This window comes from Oryza brachyantha, chromosome 1, assembly GCF_000231095.2.
Source record: "Oryza brachyantha chromosome 1, ObraRS2, whole genome shotgun sequence".
NCBI classification, from domain to species: domain Eukaryota; kingdom Viridiplantae; phylum Streptophyta; class Magnoliopsida; order Poales; family Poaceae; genus Oryza; species Oryza brachyantha.
In genome coordinates this window covers 21,161,018-21,178,658 of record NC_023163.2, presented here as the reverse complement: position 1 = coordinate 21,178,658, position 17,641 = coordinate 21,161,018, and the positions used below count along the sequence as shown (strand labels likewise).

Here is a 17,641-nt window from a genome sequence, read left to right as displayed (position 1 = left end):
AGCATCTTAATTCGGTATATATATCTATTCATGTATTTCGAGAATAATGAGTACAAAAGGTTAGGAAACCAATTAAATTTGCTAAATTTTCCTGCGTTTCTCTAATCGTACTTTCCCGTTCTCCACTCGTACCCTCCTCTGTCGCGCCACACGGCACGGCGGCACCGCCATGTCCTTCGTCGCCGCCGTCGCGTCGCCTAAACCCTAAACCCGCCGCCGGCCGCCGCGCCCAATGGCGTACCTCTTCTCCTCCCCGGACTCCAAATCGCTCTCGATCACCACCTCCACCCTGTTCCTATCGTCGCTCGCGTCCCTCCCCAACGAAACCCCCTCTACCTCCGCCGCGTCCCCGCTCTCACCCGTCCCCGCCTCCGTGCCGGCTACTGCGCTCATCCCCGGCTCCCGCTTCCTCGTCGACGCCTTCCGCCACGCCGGCGATTACTCCGTCTCCTACTTCCTCTCCCACTTTCACTCCGACCACTACGTCGGCCTCGGGCCCTCCTGGCGCCGTGGCCTCGTCTTCTGCTCCGCCATCACCGCGCGCCTCCTCGTCTCCGTGCTCTCTGTTCCGCCGCAACTCGTCGTCGTAGTTGATGTTGGTACCCACGTCAACGTAGATGGGTGGGGCGTCGTCGCTGTGGATGCTAACCATTGTCCTGGTGCCGTTCAGTTCCTCTTCCGCTCATCTGGACCAAACGCGGAGAGGTATGTCCACACCGGTGATTTCCGGTTTTCTCAATCTATGAGGACCGAACGTAATTTGCTGGAGTTCATCGGTGCTGATGCTGTATTTCTAGATACCACGTATTGCAATCCCAAATTCACATTTCCTTCACAAGAGGAGTCACTGGATTATGTTGTGAACACAATCAAGCGGGTGAAAGATGAGAGAGGAGCAGCTGGAGAGCGTGTGCTATATTTGATCGCGACCTATGTTGTGGGCAAGGAGAGGATTTTGCTGGAAGTTGCACGACGCTGTGGCTGTAAGATCCATGTGGACAGTAGGAAGATGGAGATTTTGACTGTGTTGGGGATTGGTGGGGAGAATGGAGTTTTTACTGAGGATGCTGCAGCAACAGATGTGCATGTCACTGGGTGGAATATTTTAGGTGAAACATGGCCCTATTTCCGGCCAAATTTTGTGAAGATGAATGAGATCGTGGTGGAGAGAGGATACAACAAGGCTGTTGGATTTGTACCAACCGGCTGGATGTATGAGACCAAGAAGGAAGGGTATGCAGTTAGAGCGAAGGATTCACTTGAGATCCATCTTGTACCTTATAGTGAACACTCAAGCTATGACGAGTTGCGGGACTACGTGAAGTTCTTGCACCCAAAACGGGTAATTCCAACTGTGGGACTTGATGGTGGAAAGCTCGATAGTAAAGAGGCATTTGCTCTGCAGAAGCATTTTACTTGCTTAGTGGATGAGACTGCAAACAAACAGGAATTCCTGATGGCATTCCACCGAAAATCAAGAAGTGTTTCTCTTGGCCCTGAGGATGCAGTTACTAGATTGAGCCAGCAAGAAATGGAGGAGGCTACTTTGTTACCTGCAATAAGTCCAGCTCTTGAGCGATCAGATAATTTGCAAGAGAAAATTACAGTGGAAATGAAGAAAGATTTGTCAGATTTCCTACCCTCATGGGTCAGCCAGGATCTAATCTTGGACCTGCTAATTAAGTCAGGCGGTGATGTTGTTCAAGCAGCAACTGATTTTTTTGAGAAAGAAAGAGATTTCTTTGAGCAAGCAAATGTTTCTAATAGTGAAACGCCTAAGTCAGAGATAAATCTCACTGATCATGGATCATCTGTTGATGCAAGTAGTCAGCAAGAAGTTCCCTTATTTTCACAGAAGCCCATGGATCAACAAAAAAAGCTGATTAATTTGAACTCTATGAGAATGAAGTCAAATCCTCCTAAAAGGGAAAGAAAGAGGGGCTCTAATTCTGCAGACAAGCCAAAAAAGAAAGGACGGTCAATTGCCTCAAAACCCTCAACAGAATCCAGTGGGCGCAAACAGTCCACAATTACAAACTATTTTGTTAGAACTATCACAACTGCTTCTAAAAGCGATATGTCCGATGAAGTAACCGTGGATGCAAATCAAAGCAATGTGAAGAATGGTGATCAGTTTACTGATCTTGTAGAGTCAGAGAAGCAGAGTGTAAGCCAGCTTCTTCAGATTATAGATGGTGGCATTTCAAGAGAATCTGCAATTTCTTTACTTGAGAAGGCAAAAGGGGATGTGAATGTGGCAGTTGATATATTTTACAGTAAAACTGACAGCAGTGATGTAGATGAAAATGATAAGAATATTGCCGTAAAAAACATAGAAAATGACATGTCAGATAAATCTAGTAATAAAAGCATGCTTTGCAACTCTTCTGAGGCTACTCCAAAGATGCCAAACTTATGTGTACAATCTTATGTAACACAAGCAGAATCAGTCAGTATATCATTGCCAATTGAAAAGTATGTACCCATCGAGCATGGTTAGCACCTACTGACCTACCTTCTGGTTCTTAGCATCTTGCTTGACACTGACTAATGCCATAAATGTGCTCTTCTACAGCTTGCTGGACAGCAGGACAGTCTGCACCGTACTTACATTTGGCTCGCACTTTTGATCTGGTTGAAAGAGAAAAGGGAAAGATCAAAAGTACTGCCATGCTTTGTAACATGTTCCGAAGGTTTTTTTGTACAACTCCTAATTTAACTACGCTTGCAGTTTTTGATTGGGGATTATAATTAACACCTTACCTTCTTGAATGCAGTTTGCTTGCCTTATCACCTGATGATGTGCTACCTGCTGTTTATTTATGTACTAATAAAATTTCTCCTGACCATGAAAATATTGTAAGTGTTTTATTTCCTGCCCCCCCAACACACACACAAAAGAAAACTGCTGTTTGCTTCTTTCTAAAACTTTGTTTGAAATATAAAGAGTTCTGGAGGTATGGACGTGGATGTCCTACAGGCTGAAAATTTATAAAGTTGCATTTCAATAAGCATAAGTTGATTCTTTTTTTTAAGTTGTTGAGTAATACCTGCCCTTTCCTTCTGAAACTTGAAAGGCTTTCTTTCTGTCATTATTTTCAAATGAATAACTGTGTCATATCCTATGGTACTTCTTGTTATGTACAAAATCTATTATAAATACTTTAGCTTACCCTTCTGTTATGCCTTGTCATTTGGCACATCAATACAATAACCCATGTTTGTTAATGAAGCTAGGAACTAAACATTGGTGGGAGTCTGGTTGTATCTGCTCTGGAGGAGGCATTAGGATCGAGCAGATCTAAAATACATGAGATGTACAAAACTTACGGTGATCTTGGTAAGGCTGGAGGTTAGAAGTACCAGCACTGTTGATGTTGATAGTGTGAGCAACAAGCCTACTATATGGTGTAATTTTTCATGGCTGTATCTTTACAAAATAGGAGTTTGATGCATGCTTGCATGCATTTGGCAGGCTTATAGCGAGTTCCAACTGCCTTGTGTAGCTTCATCTACTGGTTATTTATTCTGAAATGGCCTTGTGTAGTATTAACAGTGGATGTAGTATAATTTGTAGGTGATGTTGCCCAAGAATGCCGCCAGAATCAAATGTTACTTGCTCCTCCTCGTCCACTTTCAATTTGCGATGTGTTTTCCACACTTCGCAAGCTAAGGTATCACTTAACAATATACTCTATCAACATATGGAGTTCCTTAAATGATAATCTCCTTTATTTCATCATTTGTTATTTTCATTATCAGTGCGATATCAGGTAGTGGGAGTACTGGAAGGAGAAAGGCTCTTGTCTTGCATCTTATTCGTTCTTGCAGAGAAATGGAGATGAAGTTTCTTGTTAGAACACTGGTAATGTACCCTTGTTTCTTACTGACAGTTTCCAATTTTATTTTGAGCTGTCGTATGGCATGAAATTATTTTGTACTGTACATAGTTTTTTTTATTTCATGTGCAGATGTGTTCATGTATCGCCTATTTATCTTCTCAATTGATTTTGTTTGATTATTGTTTTTAATGGATAGTCGTCATCTACTTACACACTCAAAATTGTTAACTTTTGATATTTGATGCTCTATGTTCATAAAAGTGGTATTTAGGAAAATTTAGACCTCAGTTCTGTTGCTAGTAATGCATTCAATCTTCAACTGATCTCAACCTATTAAAATTACTACAGACAGTAACTATTTCATGCTATAATTTATTTTGCTCTCTATACGTGTGTTTTACCAACAGGTCCGTAACTTGCGTATTGGGGTTATGATGAAAACAATTTTACCTTCACTTGCACATGCTGTTGTTATTGATGGAAAATATTCAAATAGTCCTGTGCTATCTTTGGAAGGCATAAAATTACAACTACAGGTTTGTTTAACTAGCGTGAATTTCCTTTTGTGCAAGTAAATATCTGGGAGCGCTATCTTGTTCGTAAGACATAAGCTCTAAAGATCCAAAAGTTGCGCAAATGTAATTTAAACTTACTGCTGATGTTGCTTAAGCTTTCCTGCAAAGCCACCTGAAGCAGCACACTCAATAGTTTTACCGAATTTTGCAACATCTTTTGAACTCCCTATTCTGTTATTAACTAAGGATATGGGGAGGTTTGTTCTTCTGTCTCTTATTATAAAATATTTTCTGAAAAATGGAGGAAGCTCAATTATGAAATCAAGGATAGAAAACCTAATTTCCCCTTTTTCGTATTCTTGTGATTATTTCTATACCTACAATAGGGATTTTTTTTGGGTATTTTTCTCCCTTTTTTGGCAGGAACTTTCAGCTGAAGTTGCTGAGGCATACAATGTCATTCCTAATCTTGTGAGTATTCTAGCCTTTTCATTTGATACATCATGGTGCATGATCTATAATTATTGGATACATCCTTCTCGAATCTGTTAGTCTTGCATTGCTGGAAAATTAGACCTTCCATAAATGAATTTTGTAGTTTCTATAAATCATGGCCCCTGGTTACGAGATCTAGGTTCTGATCGGGTCGTTTTGGTATTTCTATACATATGTTTTGTTTTCAGGTTGTGTGTGAGGGTGTTATGTATGACTCTTTTATTGTGATAATGCAATGATACACATCTCTCCTGTGTGTTCGAGAAAAAAATATGAATTATATTATTGAAACATAAGTTTGTATTTTATAGTATTGAATTTCCCTCTACTATTTGGCCCTTGCACCCTGACCTTTTCTAAAAGGTAATAATGTTGTCTTATTGAAGGTACATCTCCCTTTAGTACTTGACAAAATAGTGATCGTTAGCCAATCCATGTGCTTATAGAGAATTATGCAAGTTATGGCCATGGCATTCTATAGAATTGATAGAAATAATAATTGTCTGTAAACTACTAAACTCTCTATAGCCAATTATGATTGGATAAACTCAATCCAACCAATCAAATTCTTGCTTCAGGAAAAAAAGGCCTTTACCTTTTTAATGACATTATCATCAGGATTTGCTTATTCCCTCTCTTCTGAGAGAAGGCACTGCATTTTCGGCTTCATCGTTAGCAATGGTACCTGGCACCCCTATCCCACCTATGCTTGCAAGGTATGTACATGTTCAGTACAAATTTCTTTACAACCATTTTTTTATCAATTTATTTTCTACTGTAGGAATTTCATGGTTGCGTTCGTTCTTTTGCAGAATTACTAATGGGGTGACTCAATCGCTGAAATTGTTTCATGGTAGAGCATTTACCTGTGAATACAAGTATGTTCATTGCTCTCTAGGAGATTTCTATACAAACCTACCTAGATGACTTACATTCGTTTTTGTATAAATTGCTGTCTTTTAACCCCATGGTGTATAGCCACGCCATGTTGCAGTCTGCCTGTTTTAAGCCCAGGCTAATTGTTTTCCTAGATTAACCTACATATAAGCTTCGATGGGTACTGTGAGATTGGGGGGGTGGGGGGGGGGGGGAGGCTACTATTTAGTTCTTGATGGAGTTCTGTCATGAAGAGCCAATACCTAGGAAAGAGGATTGTGTTTGAGGAATTATGGTAACCATGGAGCATGGATGAAGAAAGAACTGACCCTATTCTCATGCTAGTTGTCAAGCTTGAAGTTCATAAGTTGTCTAAAAATGTAGTAGTTAATGGGAGAGCTACCATTATCCTTTCTCTTGTATCTGTTTCTAAGAGAAGGAATTGTCCATTTCGTACCCACGATTAACATAAGTTCAAGCCTTTTCTTGCATAACCCCTTATCAAGATCTTAAATAACTCCAGTTTATAGGAAATACTATGACCTAGTAAGCATATCTTTACTGCCGAATAATTGCACCCTATTCTCATGCTAGTTGTCGAGCTTGAAGTTCATAACTTGTATAAAAACGAAGTAGTTAATGGGAGGGCTATCATTATCTTTTTCTTGTATGTGTTCCTAAGAGAAGGAATTTGCCCATTTCATACCCACGATTAGCATAAGAAGTTCAATCCTTTTCTTGGATAGCCCCCTCTCAAGATCTTAAATAACTCCAGTTTATAGGAAATACTATGACCTAGCAAGCATATATTACTGCTGAATAATAGCACTCTATTTTTAATGTTGCTTCCAGGTATGATGGTCAGCGAGCCCAGATTCACCGATCAAATGATGGATCTGTGCAAATATTTTCAAGGCAAATGAAGGAGTCAACCTCTCGATTTCCTGATGTAGTTAACATGATCAAAGAGCTGTGCAGCATAGAAGTGTCCAGCTTTATAATTGACACTGAGGTAAGTTGTGTTTGTGAGGAAATCATATTTGTTCGTTTGTAATATAACACTGCTTCACCTTAGGCCTGTGTTTGTTGTACTTGTGCATTAATAACAAGGTTGTGGGAATCGATAGAAAGAAAGGAAACAAGCTGATGTCGTTCCAAGAGCTGTCTTCAAGAGAAAGAGGGAGCAAGCACTCCTCAATTGCAATTCAGAACATAAAGGTGCTGTCATTATTATTTTATTTACAGAGTTAATTACTACACTACTTTGGGCTTTTGAACATTTTCTGGGCAATGCTTTTACGCGATGAATTCCTATAACTGTAGAATTTCACCAGGAAACATAATCAAGGAAATATGTACTTAATTGTTTATGTTTATCACCCACAACTTTAACTGAATGAACTGTCCCTTAGCAGGTGCCAGGTCCTGTTCAGTGCTTATTACTTATCACTAAAATAATCAGATACGCAGTTAGCAAATTTTCAAGATATTCCTGCAGTTCCATTACTACATAAATATTTTGTAGTTCATAGCATGAATCAGTTTTCCTAGCATATAGGATGTTCCTTTATACTCCATCAAATAGTTAGTCAGTGTATCTATTAGGAATGCATAATATTCTTACTAGTTACTCCATAAAGTTTCCTTTTTTGTAAGTTTTGAGCTGACTATATTTTGACTACTTTGCAGGTGGACATTTGTGTTTTTGTTTTTGATATTATGTTCTGCAATGGAAAAAGGTAACACTATGGAATATTTTACATACATAGAGTGCGTATAGGTGGGGTTTGTTTTTTTCTTTGGATTAATCGGCTCGATTTTACGGTTTCTTCAGAAATCGTTTTTTTGCAAAACACAAACCCAATAGATGTTCTAAAAAAAACATAATCGAGCAAACAAAACCCGAATAAAATCGGTTTGATATCATTCGGGCTCCGGTTTTTACCGAAGATGTGCGTAGCGTGGCCTCCTTCTGTGCCACCGGTCTTTCCGTGCAACTAGCAACAACAGTTCAATCTAATCTATCTGGGGTTGGGGCGGCACTGCTACTTGATTTGCTTGATGTAGGAAACGTGGATAGGTAGGGGAAGAGTTAATGGGCCTTGGTTCTTGGGCTATTGGGCCAGAAACACGTGGACAAGTTGGTTTAGTCGGTGTCCTCGGTTCACACCAGATAGAAACTGAGAGAAAACCAAGCACCAAACTACGTTAATAAAAACCGAACGTACACCGAAGACTGAAGAAAACCAGAAATTCAGGTCGGTTCGTCCCAGTCTTTCGTTTGCGGTTTTTTTCCTCACCCCTAAATATTACATCAAACTGGACACTTTTTAAAAATAGGAAAGGGTTAGGAAATGTACTTTTGCAATCACTTTTCAGATATCATTACCTTTTAATTTTAGGTCGCTAATGATTTTATTGGTACATAGAAATGAGAAATTCTTGTGCTTAGACAGCAAATGATTCAGAAAGCTTAATTCATGTTAGTTAAAGGTTATGATGCATGGTTTATGTATTGGAAACGTCCACCATTAAGCTGCAAAGGTGTAAAAATATTGTACATGCATGTCAATTGTTATATGAATTGTTTGTTAACTTTATTTCAATTCAGAAAATTTACACAGTTTTTTTGCAGGCTACTGAATTGCCCACTTCGGGAAAGAAGAAAGTGTATGTTCCAGTACCACGAGTACTTGAAAAAAAATATGAACTAGCATAAGTAGGAGATACTTTAATGGTGAATGCCTTGGAAAATGTGACAGAACTTCTTTCTGCATTTTACATTGCAGACATCAATGAGCTTTTTCAGGAGAAGCCAGGACATTTTGAGTTAGCTCAGCAGCTTACTGTAAGTTGCATCCTTTTTCTGGATTACATTTTTTTGAATGTATTACCGTTTGCCTGTTTTAAACTTTTCTAATGATATCACCTTCTACATCGTGCCATGATATTATCCTTCCTTTTTGTTTAATTTATTTGAATTGAAATTGCATGAGATGCAAAGCTAAGCAGCTATATTATTTCGTTAGCATTTTCCACTTTCAAATGAAGGATGGTAACCAATTTTCTGAATCACAGAATCAGGTTATATTCTGAACCAATCAATCAACTAGAATGGACATCACAAAAACAAAGTGCCTGCCTTTTCAGGCAATGCAAAATCAGTCCTGCTCACAACTAATTCGTTAACACTACGGCTACCATTCCTGTGCTATTGCATGATACTCAAAACATTGCATCTGTTAATGTAAAGCAGCTGGTCCATGATAAGAAGACAAAGTGGTTATACTGGATATTATCCCTATGTCCACACATTTAGGAAAACAAAAATTCCGTTTGATCTTCTCTTTTGTTTGATTTTTGCCAGGTGAATATCCAGTTCCCCAAAATTTCCCCTTGGCTAATTTCCTAGCTTACGTTTCAAGTTGGCCTCCTGGATCCCATCAAATTTGTCTATTTGGGCCAAACTTGTTGTTAGGGTTGTCTTGCTGTTCCACATCAAGGCACTAGGCACCAGTGTATGTATAATGATTATTTCCTCCCTCATCATAAGAAAAGCTGGATTATGCCACAAGGAGAGCTGCATATACTGGTTGAAAAAAGAGAGACTGGGATAAATAAAATCAAGGTGAATGAAATAGCAAACCCATTTTCTGGTTGTAGTGGTAGAATATGCATTTTCTCAAGATGAATCAGCTACAAGAACACAAATCATTTGACTCAAACGTGTAAATGTGAACTACCATGTATGGTAAGTTCTTTGGCCTAGCACAGAAAGCTAGGGGACCTAGGTGGCCATTTCGTGAATTCAGCCATGCCTGCTGTCTTTTACACTATGAGCAAAAACAACTAGTCACACGGCCTGAATTGTTAGACTTCAGCAAAATGACATAGCTAGCCTGGGAAGTTGGGGGCATGTACCAATTGAAGACACTGCAGTAATGCTTTTGTTATGTTTTCAGGGTAATGCCTCAGCATATCACTATATGCTTCTGCTCAGCATACTAGTTCTTCTAGAATAATAACCCACTACATTTTGGTCGACATTGCAAAGTACTCTTGATTTTCTTTTTCTTTGCTTGCTTGTTTACGATCTGTTCGTGCATGCTGCACTTGGATCAATTTACCATACAGGTAGAAGCAGATGAAGCTTATGTGGATAATTCTACCACTTTGGACAGAATGAACACCTTTTTCAAAATGGCATGCCATTCTTCTTGTGAGGGTATTATGCTGAAAACACTGGATGTTGATGCTGGATACTCTGCGTCCAAGCGCTGTGATTCATGGTTAAAGGTGCAAACCTATGTATATAATCAAGTTCCTGAATTTATTGTGATTTACTCTAATGCTTATTATTTTATCTGAAGCATAAAACTATGCATCACATGTGTTGTTTGCAGGTTAAGCGTGACTATGTTGAAGGCTTAGGTGATAGCCTGGACTTGGTTCCAATTGGTGCATGGTATGGAAATGGCCGGAAAGCTGGATGGTAGGTTTAGTCCCTGTGCGGAGAATCTCTTTATCCCTCCTACCACGCTACTTGCCCCAATGCTTCTCTTCTCTATAGTTTTATTTTTTTACAGGTATAGCCCTTTCCTTATGGCATGCTACAACCCTGAATACGAAGAATTCCAAAGTGTCTGCCGTGTTATGTCTGGTTTCTCAGATGAGTTCTATAAAGAGGTATAAATTTCGATTTTTGGTTTATTAAATCATGCAATACTTTTGCCTACAAGCTTTATATCGTTGTTCTGTTTCGTGACATTCTGAATGATTTTGATAAAATGACATGATAAATAAAGAATGAGGTTCAAATCTTGTCATATTAGGTTAATATATATACAACTAATGATGGAAATTAGACCAACAGTGGGGTGATAGTATAGTTATTCCTATCATGCTATTGCTATTTACTCCCTCTGTTTCATATTGTAAAACATTTTGGCTATGTCTAGATTCATCTATATATATCAATGCATATTGTTTATATATATATATATCTAAATTTATTAGCATCCATATAAATGTAGTAGACAATACTAGAAAGTCTTGCATTGTGAAATAAATGTAGTACTTCACTGAGAGGCTTACTCTAACAAATATTGAAGATTTTATTTATTTGTTTGGGATGTGTAGAACATGTCACTGAAAGGAAGAATTCTCTTTGTATCTGCTTTGGTTTATTGTTTTAAACTTAACACAATTTACTCTAGGAAATATTGCAGATTTTATTTATTTTTTGAGATATCTAAAACATGTCTTGACACTGGAAGGATAAATTATCTTTGCATCCACTGTGGTAGTGGTGGTTTATTGTTTAAATTTAACACAATTTATATCTATCACCTGGACTTTGTGTTATTTCTGGAAACAAAGCTTCTATGCGTATTAGTATATATATGCCTTGTGATTTTGGAATGTTGACCTGCAGATGAAGGAGTTCTATTCTGGAGACAGAATACTGCCTAAGAAACCTGTCTACTACAAAACAGATGAACTTCCGGAATTGTGGTTTTCTCCGGAACAAGTTTGGGAAATCCGAGGTGCAGGTAATCACGCATCTCTAATTAACCCCTACTAGCAAATAATATTGCATGATAGCACATAGGGCTATATACCAGGTTTTCCCTGGAACACGTAAGATTTGTTTCAATAGGCTTATATGACATGCACTGCATCTCTATCTCTTATTTTTACTGTATAATGTTGGTGATGTTGGGTATGTAGCCCCATCACCACCTTTTCGAGCCTTGTTTGGATGGGCCTCAATTCTGACCCACGCATATAGATAGGCTAGGATTGCAATTTAAAATCCTGGTTGTGACCCACGTGAGAATGGGCTGGAATCGTGGCCTGCCAACCCCCTCCCCCCCTTAATATGATCCGATTAAGAAGAACTTCTACATTTGGCTTTTAATAATGCTATTTATGGATTGATGTTTAGTTATAAATTATTTATTATTTCTTCTTGGAATTTAGGCCTTTAAACTTAAATCGTGACGTGTTTTTTTTGGGGTGAAATTCACTATTGCATGGCAGCATGCGTAAATTGCTAGTAGTGTAAAATCACGAATTGGGTGTATCTCTTTTTGGGCAGACCTCACGCTATCCCCTGTTCACCATGCGGCTATTGGTCTGGTCCATCCGTCGCGTGGGATCTCAGTGAGGATGCCGAGGTACATATGCTCTCGTCCTGATCGGAGCCCAGATGACTGTAGCACGGCTTGTGATGTTGCTAGCTTGTTCAAAGCTCAGACCCGGAAGATGGAGGTCAGCAGCGATGCCCAGGACACAATTCACTAGCCAGAGCTGATCTGTCCCTGCCTTACAGGGTGTTTTTGTAGATGTACAGATGCAGAATAGTTGGAAGCAAACACCTTTGTTGTCCACCTTCTTTATTACTACTACTGTGTAAATACTGAATGGCACTAGCTTTTTAATTCTTCTTACTAAAAAAAAAAGAAGTTTGCTTACGTCTTGTGACTGCAATACTTATCTTGCATTGGGCAGGCATTTCTGATTATTTTTTGGGGGTCATCTCCGATTTGTGTGGGGCTTTCACAACTAAATCATACAAAATAAAGAACAAAGACAATAGGATGCATTCATTCTAGTTACCTTCCAAGCCACGAGGGCATCATTTCCATGCGCTTGACAATCATATGTGTTCCTCCAACGAGAATAAACAACCACATGACACGCTAACATGCTTAAGAAACAACTACTAAAAGCCCCACAATTAAAAGAACAACTCCAGGCAAGGCTGCCCCAGCCGACGCTATCTTTGGTTGCTTGCATCTGATAAACTCTTAAGAAAAGACGTCGGTTTTTCCAACTCACTAATGTGACTTGACAGCCTCTCAAAACTAGGTCAACGGGAACAGGAAAATGGCTATTATTGCTAACAATAAAGTCATCAACTTGTCCAACTTGTCTAAAGAAAAACATCAAAGGGAGGAAAAACATCAAGGTCGATCTGAATTCTGAAGTCTCCATTTGGAGTTGCATGGCAGATTGCATATAGTCATCCTAATATATATTTCTTTCCGTGTTTGCAGACTCTTCATTTTTCAAAGCATTCCGCTTAATTATAATACATACAAGTCTATCTTGTAAGATCAATGGACCACTAGGTTCACATAAGTTTCCATGATAACCGACTTGTTTATTTATAATACACAATTACACTCATGTATCATGCTTAACGTGATCAAACGCGACGACCAGTTTGACCACTGTGTGAAAGCCTGGCCTTCTTTGAACTACACACTATTGGCCTATTGCTAGCTTGGTGCTGGTTATTATACTCTCATGCTTTGGTCTTTAGACTACACAGTATATATGTCATGACAAAATGTACTATTGACTTGTAAAGTTTGCACAAGCTAAGACTTAAAGGTGGCAAGTCGGCCATTCTTTAAAAAAAAACAGATATAGAAGAAAACCCAGGATATTTTTGGCTTTTAAAAAAGACATATTTGCAAACAAAAAATAATTTATGGTAAAAATTTTATATATGTGTTCTTAGTGATTTAAAAACAAAGATTAGAAAATAAACTATAATGAAAAAAACTCAAAATCAACTCCAAATTTAATGTTGAAAATTTAAAATTTGGCTAATAAGCATAAGTAGAAAAAAAAGACAAAGGTGCAGGGTTTTGACACAAATAATGATGTTATGGCTATCTAGTCCCTCTTTTCCTAAATTAATTTTATAATATAATATAATATAAGTATTTCCGTTACTCTTTACTATACCGCGTGTTCCACCGATAACTTCACAATTAAAATTTTATTTTTTTTATTCTTATATATCCTCCTACCACGTTCATTCCCTTTTTTTTTCTGATAGGTATTATATTCTAGAACCGAGGAAACACAGTGACTCCTGCATGATGGCTATACCTACACTAGTAGACATCCATACGTACTCCGCGTTCGGCTACGGCGGCTACGGCTAATTTATACAGCACGAAAAATATAATAATATATATTATGTATAAAAAATTAAAATAAATTAATATAATTTTTTAAAACAATTTTTTTATATAAAATTTTTGTAAAATGTGTAGTAGAGAAAATGTGCGTGTGAAAAACGAGTGAATGTGATATGAGCAGTTGGAAACGAAGGGGCCTAGAGCTAGACAATAACCATATATACTTTCTTTTTTTCGTTGTTGCAAACCTATCTACTACTATGTATATATAAAAAGTCGTAACTCGCAACATTCTCCGGCTGCATTTACTCTAGCTAGTTTTGATGACGAGGATAAAATAAAAGTCAGCACCCTCTCCATCAACTTTTGTTATTCAGCTCTGAAAAGCGGGCATGACAGGTAGCCATAGGGTTACATGCAGATAACCTTGCTTGAAACGCCTCTCCTTCCTGTTCCTTCTTTCAGCAATTAGATGTACTGCACCCTTGTCCAATCTCTCCAGTCCAATGACATGATCGCAGGGCAAAGAAATGAAGAATTGTACTGGCTAGCTCGACGATGCAGGTTTGGATTGGAAAGGTAATAGCCTAGCTGATCTTTCCATTTAAACCTGCGAGATAATTAAAGGGCAAAGTTGACAACACCCCAGATGGGCTAGCTAGCTATATAGCTAGCTCGGTGTCGTCACACACACACACACACATGCGTTAGTGGGTGTCGCGATCCATCTCGTCTTGCCTTTCATTTCACCTCCGTTTCATCTCATGCATTTCTCATTTTTCTCTCCGGTTGTTTTTATATATATAGGCCTCTCTTTTTTTTCATCTCTGACAAAGTGACAATCATGGAGGCCTTTTCGCACTGTGTCCTGCTAATAAAGCAAGGCAGCCGGCCATAGCTTTTTTTTTTTTCCAATCTCTTCCCCATCTGGAGCACTGCGTGCATGAGAAATCAGTGACATGAAATGAACATCGAGGCGAGGAGGAGGAAAAAAAAGTCTCGGAAAAAAGCATGATCCTGTCGTCTGAATGGTCGTCGTAGATACGCTGCCCCCGTTGCGTTTGTGTAGTACAAAAAGCGAGGACAAGTCTGTACGGTTGGTGAGGCCGACGTACGGCGTGCGTATAGCCGTCGCCGTCGCCGGCGAGGCGAGTGAGTGAGTGCGTCGTTCTTGGCCAAAATTTTGACTGCAATATTATACCAGTGCGTGCATCCATCGCCCAGCTTCAAAAGCATATGTGTACTGGTGTGCTACGTGCTGCAGTAATGCCTTTTTCTTTCTTGGTGATCTGGTTTGTTCATCATGGGTGCCAGGACTGGTTGAGACGACGACGATGACTTTCAGAGAGGTGAGATCGATCCGTGCAAGTGGAGTACAGTGCATGAGATCTTTTTTATCCACCGGGGGGGAATGCAAGGACAAGAGGACCCGTCCAATCGGCCATCGCACGCGTGAGGGAGCTTGTCAGCACCGTGCTGTCCGTCCTGGCAGTTGCAGAATTGGGAATATATACTCCTACCGGAGGTGAAGGCATGAACAGGCAAAGGTAGTACACGCTTGATTTTACTAGCTACGGTAGCATAGCAGCAGCAGCAGCAGCAGAAGAAGAATCATCTTGTTCAGAGACGTTGAGGGAGGCCATGCCGACCGACGACCTATCTATCTAGACATGCATGCGTGGCTTGTGAGCATATATTTTGATGTGTCAGCAGAAGCAGCGTTGACCTTGCCCTGCAATGCATGCAGATGCAGGCCTATGTTTGGTGAGATAGTTAGCACATCATGGCACCACCAGATGCAAGCATGGACAAACACTAGTAGATAGTTTTGAGTTCTGCAGCACAGCTGATGAAGAGCGAAAGGCACTGTTTCATCTACCTGGATTTACACAGGATTCATTCATGCATGTACAGTGAGAAATGCCAAAGCAGAGAAAGAAAATGGGTGGATCACTCACTACCTGGTTCAGTTCAGATTAAGATTAGCTCCAGTAAGAACCTGACGAGGATGCTGTCGAGCTTTACTAATTGGCTGGTAGTTTCCTTGGTGATAAGAAGAGGCTTTCTTTTTCCCAGATGCCCCTAAAGCAGCTTAGGAATATTCATGGCCTGCTAGACGACACGCGCAAACGGCAGCAGGGGAGACTGGTTTTCCCGGCACGCACAGTTGTTTAAAGCAGATCAGCAGTTGACGCTGTGAGAGAGACACCGCAGCAAACGCATTTGGTCTGCAAGGCCGTCAGTTTCTGACCTTTTTATTGCAGTCACGGAAAACTAATCAGTTGCAACACATTTGTCAGAATATAGTCTAATCTTATAATATAATTCTGCCAAGATCCGGATTTTCTGTCTTCACAACAATCAGTTGCAACACATTTGTCAGAGCAGCCACCAGTCTCTTTTTCTCAGAAATTCAGAGAACTATTACTGGCTTCATATTGATGTTGCATTCGTACTGTTTCTGTTTCTGGTTGTGCATGTCCTGAGATTTGCAGGTGTTCTTGCGTCGAAGACTTGCATCTTATTTCGTTCAAGCATTTTCAGAATGTGCATGTCCTTTTCTGACAGCGATAATTACATTTGGAGTGCAGCTAAGATGTTGCCCGTTGTTCCATACTTCCATTGATCCTTTTCAGGTTGGTATGGAAAGAGATTGGACAGGCAGTGCACAATTTGCACTCTCAAATTTGCATTCGAGGCACCAACCGTAGTTAGTTCATGCACTTTACTTGAAACCGCAGCCATGCAGTGAGCCAGTGACATAAGGGTAGACATTTTTTCAGAGCGTAGTGTTTGTTGTCTCTTGCACCGTTTTCATTCAAAATTTAAGATCAGGATAATGGATCCTTTGTTTATTTTATCAACAAATGTATTTGAACTTAGTTTTCTTTGATTTTTTTTCATTTAAGTTCATTTTTCTCGATGTTTATAAATATCAAATAGTGATGCAAATATTGTTCTGCTTTTTGAGAGAGAGCATTAGTTAGAGCAAGTGAAGCAAAAGTGATGAAAAGCCTGAAAGCTATACCACAATAGCAGTCTGTCACAACACATAACATTGATCAGTGTGCAGCTTTTGCTCTTAAATAATCTAATAATCTATAAGGTATCCATACACACCAAGCAAATTGTTCTAGTTACATTTCTAGTAGAGTAAATGGTGTCTGATGGTTGATGCATTTGTCTTTTACAAATATAAATGAAATTTTATCTCGAAGGAGTGTTCAAAGAGTTGGTTTTTTTTTTTTTTGGAAAGATTCAAAAGCGTTCAATTTGGCATGATCTATCCTACGGGAGGACATTGACCTAATGCAAAGCGCTGAGTCAATGGTAGGTGGATGAGGACAAATTGATCACCAAAATTGCTCAGCGGTTGCAATCCAAGTTCATGCATTACTAGCGAAGCTAAAACCGAAAGAGCAAACGGCCACAATTATTTAGTTACGAGTCTTATGACAGAACACACGCATAATATAACTAGATGGAATAGGTGAATTGAAGTGTAATGATTGGTTTATACAGAGATGAACGCGTCCATGCACTCTCAGCACTAGTTATAACAAAAAGAAGATGGTGATATGAACATTGGGCTACATGATGATCCCTGCATTGATAGGGTTGATTGTTGGCTTTTTTAGTAAAAAAATTTCAAACGATATATTTACGAAATAAAAATAATTTGTGAATAAAACTTTTATATACTTATACTTAATGATCTAATGATCTAAAAGTCAATACTGGAAAATAAACTTAGGTGAAAAAACCCTAAAAACAACTCTAAATTTAAAGATAAAAAATTTATATTTTGGCTTATATAAGAATAAGCGAAAAGATGGAAGAGTAGTCACTTTTTAATACCCTGAATAACAATATGTTACTTTAACCCTTTTCTTTTCTTTTCTTTTCTCAATACTTATATTCTTATATGTTGCTTTTCTCAAATTTATTATTGCCACTTCAATTGTTAATAGTA

At 39.0% G+C, this 17,641-nt stretch overlaps 1 protein-coding gene across 4 annotated transcripts; it reads left to right on the top strand.

Annotated features, from left to right (window-relative positions):
- The first annotated feature begins 123 nt into the window (after positions 1-123).
- Positions 124-12,168, top strand: LOC102700016 (DNA ligase 6). Of its 4 annotated transcripts, XM_015843838.2 has the most exons (21): positions 571-705; positions 798-2,495; positions 2,576-2,693; positions 2,778-2,859; positions 3,238-3,340; positions 3,578-3,674; positions 3,763-3,865; positions 4,250-4,378; positions 4,781-4,828; positions 5,471-5,568; positions 5,665-5,730; positions 6,581-6,740; positions 6,839-6,946; positions 7,418-7,467; positions 8,364-8,398; positions 8,518-8,576; positions 9,863-10,024; positions 10,132-10,220; positions 10,315-10,414; positions 11,163-11,280; positions 11,829-12,168. In XM_015843838.2, exons 1-21 carry the CDS (start codon positions 618-620, stop codon positions 12,032-12,034), a joined length of 3,717 nt encoding a protein of 1,238 aa, XP_015699324.1. In that variant the 5' UTR covers positions 571-617; the 3' UTR covers positions 12,035-12,168. The 4 variants fall into 4 exon arrangements, 3 of the variants coding, with proteins under 3 accessions (XP_006646213.1, XP_015699323.1, XP_015699324.1); XM_006646150.3 differs by having other exon boundaries at positions 124-2,495; XM_015843837.2 differs by lacking the exons at positions 11,163-11,280; positions 11,829-12,168 and having other exon boundaries at positions 124-2,495; positions 10,299-10,382.
- The last annotated feature ends 5,473 nt before the right edge of the window (positions 12,169-17,641 follow it).

What these genes read in the sequence shown, in the direction of transcription:
- LOC102700016 (XM_006646150.3), top strand. Translation starts at nt 233, where the DNA reads ATGGCGTACCTCTTCTCCTCCCCGGACTCCAAATCGCTCTCGATCACC. An exon ending in AGTTTCTTGTTAGAACACTG is followed by an intron (nt 3,866 to 4,249) that starts GTAATGTACCCT and finishes TTTTACCAACAG; the next exon opens with GTCCGTAACTTGCGTATTGG. An exon ending in ACAATGTCATTCCTAATCTT is followed by an intron (nt 4,829 to 5,470) that starts GTGAGTATTCTA and finishes CATTATCATCAG; the next exon opens with GATTTGCTTATTCCCTCTCT.